The 17,870-nt window shown below is 37.8% G+C and overlaps 1 protein-coding gene across 2 annotated transcripts in view; it reads right to left on the bottom strand.

The window, feature by feature from the left end:
* LOC112105115 (connector enhancer of kinase suppressor of ras 2) overlaps positions 1–17,870 on the bottom strand; it is a 358,118-nt gene that overhangs the window by 144,214 nt on the left and 196,034 nt on the right. Inside the window, exon 9 of one of the 2 annotated variants that reach the window (XM_024197779.3) lies at positions 5,278–5,424. The exons of the other annotated variant lie outside the window; for it this stretch is intronic. Within the exon in view, the coding sequence (XP_024053547.2) occupies positions 5,278–5,424 (147 nt within the window). The remainder of the gene's footprint in view (positions 1–5,277; positions 5,425–17,870) is intronic. 2 annotated transcript variants of the gene reach the window in all.

Genomic DNA, 17,870 nt, shown 5'->3' with positions numbered 1-17,870 from the left:
CTTTCACCTCAGAGGACAAAAGTATACCTTGGAATGCTCAAATTGTATTGTGGGGAGCCACTACGAGGGAAGCCCCAGAAATAATAGAAATGGTGAGGTCAGGAAGAAGAGTGTAGACTGAAACAGAAGGTGTGAGGTACAACAAACATTTAAATCAGCAAACACTCTAAATCTCAGAAGGATTGTTCTAAGGACAGAGAAAGTTTGCATAGTTCTAGTTCTCAGATAAAGTATTCAACTATCTCAACCTGTGGCAGAAATAAAAAACAAAGGTTGAAGATAAAACTCCATACATGACAAGTCTAATGATTGTCAAAAATAGAATCATTATGATCGGGAATGTCATTTTAGACTCCACACAACGAACCACAATAGCAATGGAAACGTAGTGGGAAAAACAAATCCAGTAAGATTCATGGTTGCATTCATGACATGTTAGCATTTGTTGTATGATCACATAATAATTATTATTTCCAACCGCAAAAAACATCTTAGAAAGCCCCAATGTTGTAGCTGCCTAATTCAAGTTTTATAAAAAATATACATTGAAAATCCCTGTAATTCACAAATTATGATATGATAAAAATGTATAAAACATAGAACTTTGATAAGCCACAAAAAGGTGGAAAATATTAATTTATGGAGGTTTAAACAGAGAGCCTTCAGGTGTCCTTTGCTGTCAAAAAATTCACTTGTTTTAAACAGGTATAGAACAAAATGGATGTTTTTTCCTCTTCTGATGGACATTTTAGTTCAAGCTATGCGCACACATGTACACAGGCTGGGACCTCATTATATGATGTTGTGCAATATATAAAGCCATATTCTAGTCGGCATTATTCTGCATGCTGAGTCATATTTTTGCATTCTGGTTTCCAGCCTGCTACAGAGATTTGGCATTTTTTTTATTTTACTTTTTTACCTCTCAGAGAAATTTTCAGCATATAATAATTGTGAAAAAACAAATTAGTCAATGTCTGCTAAAAGAAGGAAACCAAATGAAGTAGTCAACAGAAAGTTCCATTTGTTAAATGTCACTTGCGCATTATCAATGGCAAGACACTTACAACAGGAACAAGTTGTGGAAAATAAACATATTGCATTCACAAAAATAAGCTTGTGGGACTCGTAGTTTTTCAGATTTGCCAACTGGCACTATCAACAAGCCCTTTTCACATCTACAGACCATGAACTTTTGGTTGATGTATTTATTACAAGTTTAGAGCACTACAAGAGGAGAAAAGTTTTTCAGTGGACAGCAGGTGGTTAACAATATTACCAGGACATATTAAAAAAAGCTTAAAACTCTCACAACTCCTGTCATCTCCTGCACTGAAATGATTCATATACCACAGAGTCATTAGTAGCACTTACACAGTGCTGACGTTGGAGTACTTCATCTAGCATTCACCCATCTTATTGGCATACTTAATATTGCTCCATTAAATCTTTGATTTTTTTAAATCCTGCTGCAAATGATGAACTTTCATGTTCGTACATACAATTATCAACTAAGCAAGCAGAGGGCAGTTTAGTGACTAATGTGTCAATATTATTCTGTTAGAACTGTGATTTAAAAGGTTTCAATTACAAGATCCCAATGTAAATGAGCCCCTTAATTTAATTTGCTGAACCATTTATGCCTCCAAGTTTGATGTGACAACTATTAGAGATGTTTGCTGATGCAGGCGCTTTCAAAAACTAAATCTCTGTTTCACTACCAGTGTTTCTTACATTTTGCCAAGTCCCACTTTCCCCTACAACACTCAATACTATTTGATTAATCTCGGAAATCACATTTTGCCCTTTTCTTCTACTCACCCCTCTTGCAGAAGTTAAATAAAAAGCTAATTTACAGGCGCTAAGTCAATAACTAATTATACTTCCTCGCCATACCTGTTGCTACGGATATATCTTCTTATATTTTGTGCTTTCACAAGACCTTATTTCGGGGTATGGATTTTATTATTGCTTATGTGTGCTGAAACTGTTGAACAGTTTTAGCTTTGAGATGATTGCACACTTATAACATTCTCCATTATTTAATGACATCTTGATATAGCAAATATGTTATGGTTCGAAAAAAGAGACTATGGAGATGTTTCTTTTATCTATTTATGTTAACATCCATTTTTCACCCTCTCCCCATAGTAAGTCTTTCCCTCTGCCATTAAACAAAATATCAGCTGTCTGTGAAACTAGCACATACTTAGGAAACACAAAATAGCAATTTCTAATTACAAAGTGTAAATTTTGGAGTAAACTGTGTTCTGGACAGTGACATTAGGATTTGTAGAGAAATGAAAATATCATCAAAATAGTATGGATAATCGATGCAGATGTCTGATGCTAATCAGTTCATACTTTTGAACAGCTGTGAGAGTATGGCACCTTTTTTGCTTTTATATTAATCAGAATTTGCCATAGCTATTACACACTTATTCAGTATTTAAGCTTTAAAATTGATTTCATCTGGGGCCAACTGGTATTCTGTTTAACTCCAATGTGTTTAAGTTAACAAGACAGCATTATGCAGATTCTGAAATTTGTCCTACTTATTGTTGAAACTTTTTCTACAGAAAATAATTATCCCTCACTTTAGAAAGCCATGAAGTACCGCAGATACACACACACACACATATATATATATACACACAAACATGCGAAAATAAGATTCCTGGCTTTTTCTTTTATGTCATATCTAATAAGACTATAACATATCACCATGTCATATCAGGTTTGTATTTATAATACCTTAATAGGATTTCAGTTTCTATTAATCAAAATATCCTCAAAAACTACCAGTATTTCCTATACTATTATTGTAAGAAAAAAATCTTTAAAATTTCACTTTAAAAACTGTATCTGCTCTATGACATTCTAAGTATGCTAAACTGTAAACTAGACCCAAATTGAACAAATTAAGAGAGAAGTGAATTTTCATCTCTGCAATATAATGCCATGTGCACATGAAAACCTTTTCATCTAGCGATTAAATTAAGATTTTGAGGAGTGGGTGAATTATAGGCCTCATGCTTGCATGTTGGTGCATGCACATTCATTAGGGCCATCATTTCAGAAAAATTCAGGAAGTGGGGGGCAAAGCTGTGTCACCATCCTCACTTCCTCCTTCTCACTGAGGCTACAGCTGCTTGTGGGAGGTTAGGGGGCCGGTCCTACTCTCAAGGAGGGGGTGTGGTGGCCTGTCCCTGTCCCAGAGAGATGGGAAGGGTGCAGGCCACAAGAGGTGTCTCGCACATGGCTGGCCTGGTGCAGGGACCAGGCCTCTTCCCGCTCTTCTTAGACCTGGCCCAGGCCACTGCCGCTGCTACCCATCCAGCTAGTGGGAAGAGGCAGGCGGTGTTGACAATGGCCTGCTCCCCAGTGGCTGCTGCAGGCCTGGGGGAGACACCGCAGCACTGAGTGGTGAGGAACTATGAAAATGACGGGGGGAGGGAGGCAATTGCCTCCTCATCCCATAACAAATGACGTCCCTGATGCACATATCACAGCAGCAGAAGCATCTCAACAAGGGAAGGCTGGTGGCTCATGTACACTGCCCTGACATCAGAATCTTCAGGGGAGTTTAATGGATTCTCACTCCCATGTAAGAAGGCTCAGTGAGCCCTTTAGAGACTCATGCTTTCTTGCTGTATGAAGCCTAAAGGGTGGAAGCTGGTTGCTGTCTGATCCCCCCTCCCACCCCATCCCTTTGGAATAGCCTGTCTCCTCTCTTGATTTAACTGCACATTCATGTGTCTCCACTACTCCACTATCCCTTATAAAACCCTGCTGTGGGATCTTTGGTGGGAATAGTCTAGTGGCAGACACTCAAGTAGAGCCAGAACAAATATTTAATGAAATGGACATAATGTCACCAAAAAATACTACAGAGGAAATAGGGTACAGTCTCATTTTAAGCAATGATGTGTATTTTTCACTGATGGTTATATTGTCAGCAAAAAAACTTTGATAAAATCACAACTTTCAAGTAAGTACATTCATATGCCCATTATCATGCATACATATTTTCAGTTATATACTCAGATGCTGATCAGCTATTTGTTGGTTGAAACTTAATGCCACATTTCCATGGAGTACTTCATGTTTTAAATGCTAAGACAACTTAATCTTTTTAACAGCTATTCAAGTTGAAAGACAATGGTATATTGAACCATGGAGGTGGGGTTGAGGAAAGGATGTGATGAATGGTATTAGTTGCTTTTATAAACCTGTTAGCATTTTAAATGGCAAAGAAAGCCACTATCAGCAGTGGCATTTCCATATCTCATTTTCCTTCACAATATGACTTTTTATTTCAATGACCAGTATTAATTTTTAAATTAGACTATGTTTAAGATAGGATAATAATCTCTCTTAAGAATGCAATTTTTATGCAAGGAAAATAAAGTTCTTCCTAGATTATGTCCCAACTGAAGTGAAGGGGAAATACATTATTTTTCAGCTTTCATCAATTGGTAAAATAGTTTAATCAGCCTGGAGATAGATTATTCTGGATTTCCTAAAATTTAATTATTAGGAAATAAAGCTATCACAGTGATGTTTTATACTAAAGTAAAATGCTAAATTTTTGACTAAACTATTTCCATTTTTGGCATACTGTAGTTTTATTAAAAAACAAGAGAAATAAAGGGTCAGCTTAGACCTTCTGTAGACCTGCACATATTTTAAGTACTAAGGAACTGATCCTTACAAATAATTTAGGCATACCTTTGCTCACGTGAGCAGACTTCAATGGGACTACTCCGAGGAGTAAAGTCATGTACTTGTCTAAGGTCCTGATTCACAAAATATTTAGGCACATGCTTAAAGTTGTGCACTTGATTAAGTACTTGGCTAAATTGAAAACAAAATCACATTTTTTCTCTATTTATAAAATATGCTGCAATGTAACCTTTAAAAGAACCTAAACTATAATATAGCAGCTTCCTAACTATGCCTAGAAAAATGAATGGGAGCCCTCAAACAATTTGTGTACATTAGAAGTATTACCCTGCGGTTATCTGGGATAATTTTTAAATACTTCCAAACCACAAAAGAACTTATGGATTGTCTTTTCCTTTTAAAAGGTCTAACTAATGGATTTAATTTCAACTGCGCCTATGAGAACAAGCTGTGCAGATATCATTTCACAAACAAGTTTTCAAAGCATACAAGATTAAATCCATATGCTGCTTAGATGAAGCACAATAAAGCATCACTGAGATAATCTATAGTTAAAATGATGGTGTATGACTTATGATTAAGCTTCATTACCTGCAGAGCAAGGGGCTTCCATCTCATATTTTTCAGTAAAGCTGGTGCTGAGGTAAGCATGCTCTGAGGTCGCTTTTTCAAAGTTAAGATAACACCACTCGGATCCTCTCGTAGTGCATTCACCAAATTTTTCAACTGCCACCCCACCTGGTAACCAGCAAAATCATTACAATAAAATTGAGGTACAGTATTCAAGAGGTAATGTTCCCTTCTTAATAATAACATAATAGGTTTGTGTATATATAGATTTTAGAAGATTAACTCTGCAAAACTGTCAAAATTTTAATTACAGTATTAGAAAACATGCCAACTAAAAATAATACTTATTACTGTACACTAAAATGGGTATGTACCATTTCAGCTATTAGAATGACTAAACTACTGCTCCTCCATCCAAAACACACAGTTTAATCTCATTGTGATTTTTAAACTAATTATAACTGAACACTGATGTATTTCCTTAGAGGTTAAAGGGTTAAAAGGACCTAGCTTCTATCTCATACAGTCTAACCCAGAGTAACATAATTTAACTGCACATCTTATGCTTCATAATTACTGTAAACTCTACTAAATATATGTTGCCATACCTCTACTCTTTAAAAATGCTAATATTATACTATTAATATTACTGTAAACACCATTAAAATATTACTACTTCAGGCAGATGCAAGCATAACAGGGTTCAGTTAAGACTTCTATTCTTTACAATGCTATAAAATAAATTTAAAAGCCTAGTTAATTTAAACACCACAGCTTTTGAAATTTTATTCTAAATAATTTCATCCATTTAAATTACAATAAATTAATAAATGAAATGTAATCTAGCTACTGTACTTGAACATCAGTCCAAAAATAAAATTTCCCATTTACATTACAGTACTTTGCAAATATTGTGAAATATGGCACTTGATGAGTGTGAAAAGACTAATTGTCCTTTTCTTCTAAATACTTGGTAGAATTTTTTGGAATAATTTGTTGTATGTAGCTTTTGAAAAAAGGAAAGTTGTTATGGTACACAACTTGAGTAAGCTTTTCAAAAGTGACTAATGATAGATTTTAGATTGCCAGTATGGAAGACCTTAAAGATATCTGATTTTCAGAGAGCAAGCCCTCAGTGTATTCTTAAAAAAATAAAATAAAAAAAAAAATAAAAAAAAATCAGGCCCCGTTAAGATGTCTCAGATTGACCGCCTAAAAGCTGAGGTACCCAAAATCACAAGTCACTTGAAAATCTTAGCCTGTGTGTTTAGAAAGCTATTCGTTTTAACATATTTTACATCCCTAAGTGTCTCTCCTTTTCTCATTTTAAACATTAATAACTATGTTTTCTCCTAACTTTAAAGGATCATGATTAAAAACATTCTTAATTTTGTTCTTTTTACAAGAAAATTTTCTAACTGGTATATGAAATTTCCAAACCTATGAAGTAAATACACATAGTACAATGCTACCTATAGCATGCTGCTACTTATGGAAGGATAAGATGGAAAAATATCAAGAAGTGGAGCATTGATGTTGTCCTTCATTAGTCTAGTATAGCAGTGAAACACATCTGTATGTTGTTTCCCTTTCACTTCAAGGAATTTACTCTTGGGTGCATGAGAACAAACTCAGATTTACTGCAAAACTGGTAACCAAATTTATGCTGCCAAGAAATTAAGTCTAATGTAAGATGCTCAAAATATACATATTATTTGGCTTGTTCATCCATTATGCCAAATCATACATTGATTTTTCCAATCACCAATTATTTTCAGAGTTGCTGATCTCAGATTGGCATATTGATCAAAGTCAGCAATAGTGCCTGTGTCAATAGTCTTGAGGCACAGGAAGGCTGCCATCATCATTCTTCAAGTGCTACAGTGAACCTAGTCATCCTTTCTCAGTACAGCAAAATGCATTGCATGAAATGTTAAATTCTCATCTTCTCTCCACCAAGGTGTGTTTGTATAGTATATCAATGTAAACAAGGAAGCAGAACACTCACAAAATTGCTCCTATGGAATCCCTTCTGGACTCCACACTGGACCTTTAAGCGTGGCTGGAACTTTATATATATATAAAGGCACACACACACACACACACACACACACACCCACCCACCCACCCACCTCTTCACTTCTTCACATATGTCCTTTCCCAGTATTTTTCAATCCAAAACCACTACTCATTTTGCTATAGTACTTTGAATAAAACTACACAAATTCATTTATCAAGTTTTGTAGAATACATTCACCATCTTGCCATAGTCTCCAGTTTACATTAATAATATGTGTAGCAACTAGAAGGTTACCGAATAAAATTTAAAACTTTTGGTTCTGAGTACTACTATCTTAAGAAAAATCACTTTGTGTGTCCATAATGGTGCTTTCTGATTCACATGGATGTGTTCAACATTTTGTGAGTTTTTAAGGACCAAGGAAAGTTACCACCTTGAATATACCTGTAATTTCATTCTCCTTTATGCTGCCAGAAAGACTGAATAAAAATTCTCACTTGTTAAACACCCTCTCTCTATATGTAACCCACTGTTCATTTTAATTCTATAACAGTGTACATCAACTGAAAAGATTTCTGTGAAGGAATCCTGGTGCAGAATAAAGCAAAACTAAGAGTCTTGAAGAGGATGACATGGTGCAAGTTACAGAGTTATGGCAGTAATGCAAGATTCTTGTCATATAAGTTGGAATGAGGTTGCGTGAGAGAATCATGCCTTGTGCTTTAATTCCATCCCCTTTCTAAATATAACAGGCAGAAGATATATTAACTGATTTTTTGGTTATGCTGACAGGTTTTTAAAAACTACTTAATGTACATTTTCAAACTATGCTGAGATGAACACTGTCCTGCCTTTCCTGGGGTACTTTCAAATAAATGGAAGGTTCTCTAACCTTTGAGTGAGAGTTGTGGGGATTAAAGAAGAACACTGAAAATTATTAGGATTTGTACATTCCAATTTAGATTCTCTGGGGCAAAAACAATTTTAGTTGACTAAGATCTTTCCAATGAAAAATTAGCTATAATCTTCAAATGAAGTCCACCTTCCACTTTCATTGATGCCCTCGTAAGAATCTCATTTCTGGACCAGTCAGCCCTCAGACTGTTTCATCTCTCTTGAATAGGAAATACTAAGATTCTTGAGGGAACAAGACAGCTATCAGATTGGCAAGGATAGATTAAGGGAAACTGCTACTCAACACTGATGATCTCTGGGAAGCATAAACAAACCAATGATCATTGTAAGACCCCAGCAAAACAGAATAAAACAGAAGTATTAATACAAACTGAACGATAGATTTAATTTTATTTTAGTGGAGGAGGGGGCGATTAAAAGTAGGAAGTGAAGGGGAAGCATGCCTGAAACTGAAAAATGTCAGAACAAGCTATTCTAAAGGCACTGGATTAAAGTCCTCTTCCAAGTAAACTAAATATATCTTCCAGGAGCTCTCTTCAAGATCTCCCTGCTACCATCACCCCCAGCAATTCCCAATTCCCCCCTTTAAGACTTCAGACTTTCAACACCCCTAGGAGGACAAGACAGGAGGGTAACTTGGCTACTTGTAGTCGAGCCTTTCTTTGTGTGACACAGTACACATATTTTGTCATCAAAACTGCTTTGTTCTTTTGATCCTGCTGTTGAGAGAGGCTGGATTGTGTCTTGCAAGGCCTGCCCAAATTCCAAGTAGCTATTCTCCTACTTCATACAAAGCTAGCTGATTTGCTGCCAAAATTGCTGTTTACTGCTATTCGCATTTATTCACGTGGGGAACTGTGTGAGCAAGACAAGTCACCTTACATTAGACAGGAGAACTAGCTGTCAGTCAAACCACTGAGTACATATGTATGAACACTGGATGGGTCAAATTTCGGGTGATACTACTGGGACCCTAGTATCTTCGCCCACAGTAGATAATCACATCAGGGAGAGGCAAAGTCTAGCCCATATGACATAATGCCTTTGTACTTTCGGTTTCCCCATCTATGATACACCATCTGCTTGGTAAAGAAATTTGAATTCCTTAGATAAAATATGTTTCTAATTGCTTCAAGGAAAGAATTAGAAAAGTAAATGAAAAGCAGTCACAAGTATTACAATTGTCTCCAAATTTCTGTATAAAGAAGCTCCTTCCAAATTGCCCTAACACACGCAAACCCATGTACCAAAAAGAGGCACTTCAGTGCTAATTATTCTGTGGGCTGCATGAGGAGGAACATATATGTATTTCTAACAAGATGTTTCACTTACCACCTAAATTAAATTCAGGGCCATTTATTTCTAAATTTTCACCACTATACAACACTAAACTGATTCTGTTTCAGTTTGTCTTGTTTTGTAGATCTTGAGGTAAACAACAAACCCAATCTGGACACCCAATGTTGCTATATGCAAGGTTATGCAAGAATTTCCAGTTTTCATTTTATTATAAGACAAATAATTTTAAAGGATATAAAATTACACAATATTTTACAAAATAAGCACAGTGTGGCAAAGCTATGTTTGAGCTTTCAAACTCAGCACTGAATTTCCTGATTTCTAAATATTGCATTAATACTAGCTTCTTGTATGGAATTTCAAAATGCATTAATAAAAGTCAGCTAGTCAACATGTAGGATTTGACCAAAGAGCAGGAGTAATTTACAAAGCAACAATGTTTTTAGACCACCATATTTAATGCATTTTATTATCTTAAATTCTGTGGATTATCCCATGTTCTGTAAAGAGGAAGAATAAACAAAACCAACAAAAAAGACACCAAGGTTTTAGTACTTAGTTAAGCATTCAAGGAAAGGAGAATTTCATTTACAGCAAACTCCTTTATTTGAATCCTGTTGAAGGGTTCAGAGCAGGTTTTGTTTGGATGGGATTGCTTGGGTTTATTTTAACACATAGTATTTTAACTCATGATATGACTTAAGAGGCCTACCTGTCCACTTTTAAAAGTTAAGATTAATATAAGTAACTTAAAACAATTTACAACATCAATTTTTTCAACGTGATCTAATCATGGCAGGTCTTTTTAGTTGCAGGCTGACCCCATTGTTTCATTTTGCTAAGTAGAATGCATGTTACCTCTGACTCAGGACGCATTACTCACGTTATAGTTGATTATCTAGAGGTAGAGCCTGTAATGACAGAGACACATAGATCTTTAAGGATGACAAGAACTACAGCTCCAACAAACTCTCCTCTTTGGTATGTGAACCTTGCTTGTAGTAGGTATATTTGGGTTATAGCGTCACCACAGTCTAAATTAATACTTTTATTCTGAATTCCTATTTTCAGTTGCTGTTAAAATTTGATAAAACATTTTTTTAGTTTGGTCTTAGCCCAGAGACTTTTTTTCACCTCAGAAAGTTAGTAAAATCTTAAGTTGTCTGGATATGAAAAATACTCTGTACCCTGATCATTTAAAAATAGCTTTGTTTAAAATCTTCACATTTGGCATGCATGCAAGAAGAGACTGCATCTTCCTTAAAGCTTAGCACACTGTGGATACTACAGAAAATAAATAATAGTGCAAACAATTCCTACAAAATCTTCTCTGAGGTTTCCCCTCTTTATGCCACTTTAGGAAAATTGATATTAGCAGCCCTCTTTTCTTTATCTCCTTTCCTAAAGTAAAACGGGAGAGAGTCTAACTACTCCCTTGCCCTTTATCATGGCAAATCAAATTATCTGTGGGGCAAAGGACTGTTAGTCTTCTAATCCCTCTTCACCCCATCCTTCTGGCATTTTGAAAGAGTTGTGGACTGGGACTGACTTTCTGCTCCTTTAGAGTGCCAGATAGTAAACCAGCTCCACATCCTCAAAAAGCTATGTCAGCACCTTCCGAAGCACCTGTTCTCATGCATAGTACTGCAGGGCAGCCAGGGCATCTCCACAAAAACATTTACAGGCTCAGCAGAAATGCGAGGACCCAAGTGGAGCATTTTTAGGATGCCACAGGATATAGGCAGATGACAGCACTGAATTATCTAAAGTTCCAGAAATTCAGCAAGAATATCTCAAACAACAGAGGCATATGAGCTGTTGCATTTTTTAAAAAAAATTGGTAGTCTTATTCACATTACAACATTTATTGGCTGGAGGTTGGAGTTAGGGAAGGGATACAGTGCTCAGATAAAATGGATTGGTAAAGGATTTAAAGGAGGTATTCTTTAAAGGAGCAAAAATGGGGAGCTTTGGGACTCCTAAAATTGACATGATAGGGAGCCAACCCTATCCCTCCTACATAGCCTTCCCCCTAAACCCTTATTCGAGGGGGTGGGGATAGTGAGGTCCCAGCAGCAAGTTGGCTGGGGACCAGGATAGGTAAGGGGGAGGGTTTACAGAAGCCTCCCAGGTATATATCAAAATGATCATGGAATTAACTGCACTATACACTTTTATCTGCTGGGTACTCCCAGACATTTAAGAATAAAGCTGTAGCCTAATTAAACCTCATCCAGAGTCTCCTGTCCTTCTTCCAACATAGCCAGACTAAGTATGTCTAAGGAAGAGGGTTAGCAGTAATCAATGCCTCCATGATGGGAGGACTATATTTTTTGCATTTATGTTAACTCGTTCCAAATCTACAGAAAAAGAAAAACTGGTGATGTCATTAGATTTTTGGAGGAAAGAAATATTTTCCTGCTAAATATAAACTGTAAGGCAGTGGTGGGCAACCTGCAGCCCATGGGCCACACACAGCCCGTCAGAGTAATCCGCTGGCGGGCCACGAGACAGTTTGTTTATATTGACTGTCCGCAGGCACGGCCGACAGCCCATTGGCCAGGAACGGCAAACCGCAGCCACTGGGAGCTGCAAGCAGCCGTGCCTGTGGATGGTCAATGTAAACAAACTGTCTCGTGGCCCGCCAGTGGATTACCCTGATGGGCCGCGGGTTGCCCACCACTGCTGTAAGGCCTTCTATACTGTTTTCCTGCTTAGCAAACATGCTGATTCTACCAAAAGATTTAATTAAAACTTATTGTTGAAGGAAATCAAAGCTGTCATGTTACTAACTTTCTTTAATTTTGCTTGTGACTGATCAAAAGACTTCCTTCAATATTTGTGAGCTTATAAATAAAAAGAAAAACTATTTGTGTGGTGGAGGGGAGGGCTCCATTCACACAAATAGTTTTCAGTTAATTACGCAATCCAAAAGCTCTTTAACAAATTATCTGAATGGTCAGATTGCTCTCCTCACAATGAATAAAAAATTAATAATAATTATGCATGAAACATTACATTGCATCTATGAAATTATTACCCAAATAATTAGTAACCTGCTGCTGAGTTAAAATGGTCTGATGTACAGTCATCCAGGTGGTAAAACAAAATATTAAACAAAAGGAAGCATTTTTATTCTGCCAACAGTTGGGTTGATAACATGACCTTAAACTATCTACATGAGGTTGGTAAATAAGCAGACTGACTCCCCTAAAAGAGGTCAGAGGGGAAGGATATCAGCTGGCAGTCATGTGAAAATCTAGAAAGAATGAAGCAAACAATAGGTTTACCTTTCCTCCCTCCATCCCTTCTGAAGACACTGGAAAAGAATAGAATGCTTCAGGGCTACCTCCTCCAGAATACATTATAGGGTTGGGAAGGGATGGCTGCCTAAAGTTTAAAGAAGCATCAACAGATTCCATATTCTGATTTTTTTCAGGTTAGCTCGTCACCAGTAATGAATAATGAATACTCCACACTTCTATAATATTTTTTTTTATCCAAACATCTATGCTTATACACCCTGTGATTCTGAATGAGGAATACATCACTTGCCTTACATGAAGAAGTTTGACTTTGAAATAAAGTTAAATATGATTTTAAAAGTCCCACTACACATGCACAGTGTTAATTTTATTATTAAATCTAATCATAACCAAAAGAGTGATGGCCTCAAATAACACCACCACCAACATAGCTTGCATATAAACTATATTGAAGTAGATCACAGCTTTTGTTTGATAATCTCCTAGTGCTTTATAAACATTTGTTAATTAAATATCATTACGCTTTTATGAAGTAAGCATTGTTATGCTCATTTTACAGATGGGTAAACCAAAGTACAGAGAAATTAAGTGACTTTCCCAATGGGACACACAGTCATGAGCAGAGCTGATAATAGAATCCAGGTGCGTACTGACACAGAGTACCGTGCTTTACACACTAAAACAACATTCCATCATCATAAGATTTATTTAATTGTGTTCCCATACTCCTAGCTGACAGGACTTCTAATTGATTTCATTGTCTTACTCGCTCCAGTTACTTATACAGCTCCCATCAATGTAATATCAGAGTGCCTCACAAAGATTAATAGATTTATCTTCACAACACCTGTGATTTAGGAAAATATATGTATTTTACATATGGGGAACTGAGGCATAAAGAGATTAAGTGAGTTTCCCAAGGGGACACAGGAAGTCTGTGGCACAACAGGGAAGCGTAAACTAAGAACTTGCGAGTCCTAATCTAGTGGCCTAAGCATAAAACCATCCTTCAGGAGAAGAGTGATGGTAGATATAGTATCATTTCTAGACCTCATAAATGAAATAAATTAATCATGAAGCAAAACTGTATAATTCTAAAGACATTTTACTCATTATAAATATTGTTCATTCAGCAATAACCCTTAACTTTGACTTTTCACCTCCACAGTGTTTTGTAGAAGTTTTAAGCCAATTTTTTATTTTTTTGTCTCAGACAAAAGTGTAGGAAATCTTTAAGTGCATCTTTGAACAATTAAATCACTACATTCATGTTAAGCTGCAAGGTAGGTGAAACAGGGATACCTGAAAGAGGTTGACTGCACTGATTTGGATACACGTTGTTTTAAAAGCTACACTTAGCAAGTGAATGGATACTTGCACGGAAGTGATAGAAAATTGTTCATTTTCCTATTTTAGCCTCCATTATAGGAGTCCGTGTATGTTGCTGTGTACTGTATGTTCTCTGATTAAAGTCTTAAAACTGCTGCCAGAAATGGAGTTTAAAACTTGAAGTGCCAGATTTAAAGCAGTACCAGATTTCCTATGTGCTGGCATGAGTCATTTCACTCCAATAGTTTCCTCAGGACACTCGGGGGAACAAAAGAGACACGACAGTGGATTTTAAGTGGCAGGCTGCAACTTTATTAAAGTAACACCAGGTAGAGGTGATGTATGCCCCCTCATCTCACATACCCAGCATTTAACTGGGTCCAACAGAGGGTTACAGGGCTCCCACTTAGGGTGACCAGATGTCCCGATTTTATAGGGACAGTCCCGATTTTTGGGTCTTTTTCTTATATAGGCTCCTATTACCCCCCACCCCTGTCCCGATTTTTCACATGTGCTGTCTGGTCACCCTATTCCCACTATAGAAGTAGTAACTCAAGGTAGACCTGCCCCTCCACAACCTACCTCCCAGGACTCAGTTCACTTCTGAGTCCCCTAACCTTCCTCCTCTGTGGGGATGGGCTATAGAGTGTCTTTAGGCCTCTCCTTACAGGTACAAGGTCCACAAGTTCAAATCATTGGTCTTATTTACCTCTGGGAGCTGCACCTTTTAGCCTTTACCTGCACTGGACATTGCCACAAGTTGCAACAACTACACATTTCTATAGTTTCATTTAATAGGCTTCTAAATCCCATCTGTGCCCCAATTGTGCCTCCACAATGCTGCAAGGAGGCAAAAAATCCCAGAAGACCTCAGCTAATTTCACCTAGTGGGAAAAAAATCCTTCCCAATCCACAAAAACATGCACAGGGAAAGATATAACTTACCAGGGAGGAGCCAATCAGCTACCACAAACCTCCTTAGCCAGCCAAAAGGATGCAGCAAAACCCGAAGGGAGGGCATGGCTTCGACATGCACCCTTCTCCTTTTGGGGGTGGTGGGTCTGATTTTTCATTCCCCTTCCCCCACAATTGCCTTCCAGGGACACTATATTCTCCCTGAAGTCCGAGCAAAGGTCCCCTCCCCCGAGATGTTGGGGGGGGGGATATTTTTCCACATAATCTTTCTTAGAGCATGAAAAAACTGACTTGAGATAACTGCATGCACCACTACAGCCCATAGATGCTGCTACCCTTGAAAGAGATGCTTAGACTGGATATTCACTTAACATTTCATAATCAAGAAGCCTATAGCTACCTTAGTATTTTTATATTGCTCAGTCCCCCTGAAGTCCAATAGAATCTCTCTGCCACAGAACATGAGACAGGCAAAAAACAACAACACTGAACTGATATAAAACTGCACTATATACAGCACTCAGCTGAGATATAGTTATATTTTTAGGCTTCAATCAACTAAGATTGATTAAAGAATTCCTCTACATTGATTTTTATCCCCATGGTAAAGTATTAACTTGTTTTGCTTACAATTTTAAGCTACATTTGCAAGCGCTATCATCATCACCATCTTACTCTGTTTCTACATTTACTTCTCACTGCACAGAAATAAGAAAGTAATGAATTATGCATGTGCCTAATTTAAAGTACCGTAAATACTTTAAGGAGGCCCAATCTACTGGACAGCCACACTAGAGAACTTTTAGTGCGCAGCAGCAGGGTCCACATGGACACTTAGTGCATGCCAGGCTAGCGTAGGGTCGATTTATACCCCATCTTGCTGTGAACTAACTCCTCGTCTAGACAAGCTCTGATTTCACACACAAAAGTTTGGGTTTTTTTATTTCTTTATTTGGCCCATATAGGAGGATTGGAAATCATGGTTTCTCCAATCATTTTTAGCATGAATTATTTTAAAGGTTTTTATTATTTAACATTGGGCTAGATTCAGATTCTGCTGTCATTTACACTGGTGTTAATGGTGCAAAGACTTGTAAATCCACGTGCATACTCAAGACAAACTGGGGGAGAAAGCTGTATCTGGCTTTCAGTGTTTGGGAGGATGAATGCATATTTATTTAGATAGCTATCCATGCACAGTAAAGCAACAAATATATCCATACACACAAACCAACCTACATATACAGTACACTGAAAAAGGGAAGAAAAGGGAACATTATATCCCTGGTAACTGTTGCAGTCTCCCCTTTTATCCTGTGAAACAGGAATCATAGACAGAGTCTCATGCTGCCTCCAACTGCAAGCAAAGAGGCAAAGAAATGCACAAACCACCCCTCTTTCTGTAGACCTCAGGCACACACTGTCCCTCTAGTGAAAGATGCTTCCAGAGCACAGATGAAAATACAGACAGAACAAAAGATTGAATATTGCCAGAATACTCCTCCTCTAACTTTTGTACAGACAGTACCAGTGATTCCCCAAGAGAGGAGGAGGATGGAATGTAGGATGGGAAAAGAGGAGACTATGACAAACACAATTACCAGGTATGTAATTTTCCCTTGTTGTACATCTCTCTCTTCTCCCACCCTATGACACAGGAGTCATGGACAGATAAAGAATACAGATGCCCAAGAGGCAAGCTTAATTTTTTTGCTCTTAGCAAACTTTGCAAAGGCAGCCCAAGAATACTGATAACTAGTTGATAGTGATGGTGAGGAGAAGATTAAGTTGCTCTCTTCCACACATCCAAAGCAAATGCCTCAGCTCTCACTGTCCACGATGTAGAGACTCTAATTGAATGGCATTTTACTACCTTGGGATGAGGTTTACCAGCTTGATCACATGCTATCAGAATACAGTCAGACTTACCTAGTGACAGTGGCTCAGGGCACAACTGTCTAAACTCTTGCAAATGACAAAGAATCCTTCAGAACTAACTCAATATCCAACAAATGCAGCTGCTTATCTAGGGAGACACTGCGTTTGGGCAAAGAGTAGGGAGAACAATGGGCTCATTCACATGGAATTCAGAAATCACCTTAGGAATGAATTCTGGAGGAAGCAAAAGACCCACCTTGTTTGGAAAGAGCTGCAGGTAAAATGAATATATGATGACTGAGTTCCATTCACTCATTCACCTGGCAAAGGTGACCAGAATAAGGAAAACAGCCTTAAAAGAAAGTAAATGCTAAAGGAGCCTGCCCAAAAGGCTCAGAAGGGGACCCCCAATCAGACCTGCAAGGCAAAGTCTAGGTGCTGCTGAGGACTGACTGGATGAACCACCACTTTGTAGAGATAACGGGAAAAAACTTCGCAATTTAGGGATGTGGAACAATGTCCCTGCTCTCAATAAGGCCTTGAATAGCCACTATAGCAGAGGCATGCAAATGGAGAGCACTGATGCGGACACCTTTGCTGAAGCCTGACATTAGAAAATCCAAAACATGCCAGAATGAGCGTAATAGGGCAGTGATATTCCTTGACTCAACCAGGCTGAAAAGATCCAACAAATCCTAAGAGTACATGAGGTAGACATTTTCTGCTGCTAACCAAGCAGTCTCCCACTAGGAGTCTCCCTTAGGAAGCAACTCCATTCAGTAGCCATGTAATCATTTGTGTATGGGGCAGGTGGGAGCAGTGCACTGGCCCGTGAGAGAAGATTCAAGTTCTCTGCAAGCATCTGGGAGGAAGAGAGGAGTCTCACAGCTCAAATCAATAAGGGGACCCTACTTATAAAAGGGATGGGGGTTAGATTTCTGACACTCATCAGTAGGGTTACCATATCTATTAAATAAAAAAAGAGGACCCTC

This window comes from Terrapene carolina, unplaced genomic scaffold (genome assembly GCF_002925995.2).
Source record: "Terrapene carolina triunguis isolate 2854851 unplaced genomic scaffold, T_m_triunguis-2.0 Scaffold22, whole genome shotgun sequence".
Taxonomy (NCBI): domain Eukaryota; kingdom Metazoa; phylum Chordata; order Testudines; family Emydidae; genus Terrapene; species Terrapene triunguis.
This window is presented reverse-complemented; position numbering and strand designations above follow the sequence as displayed.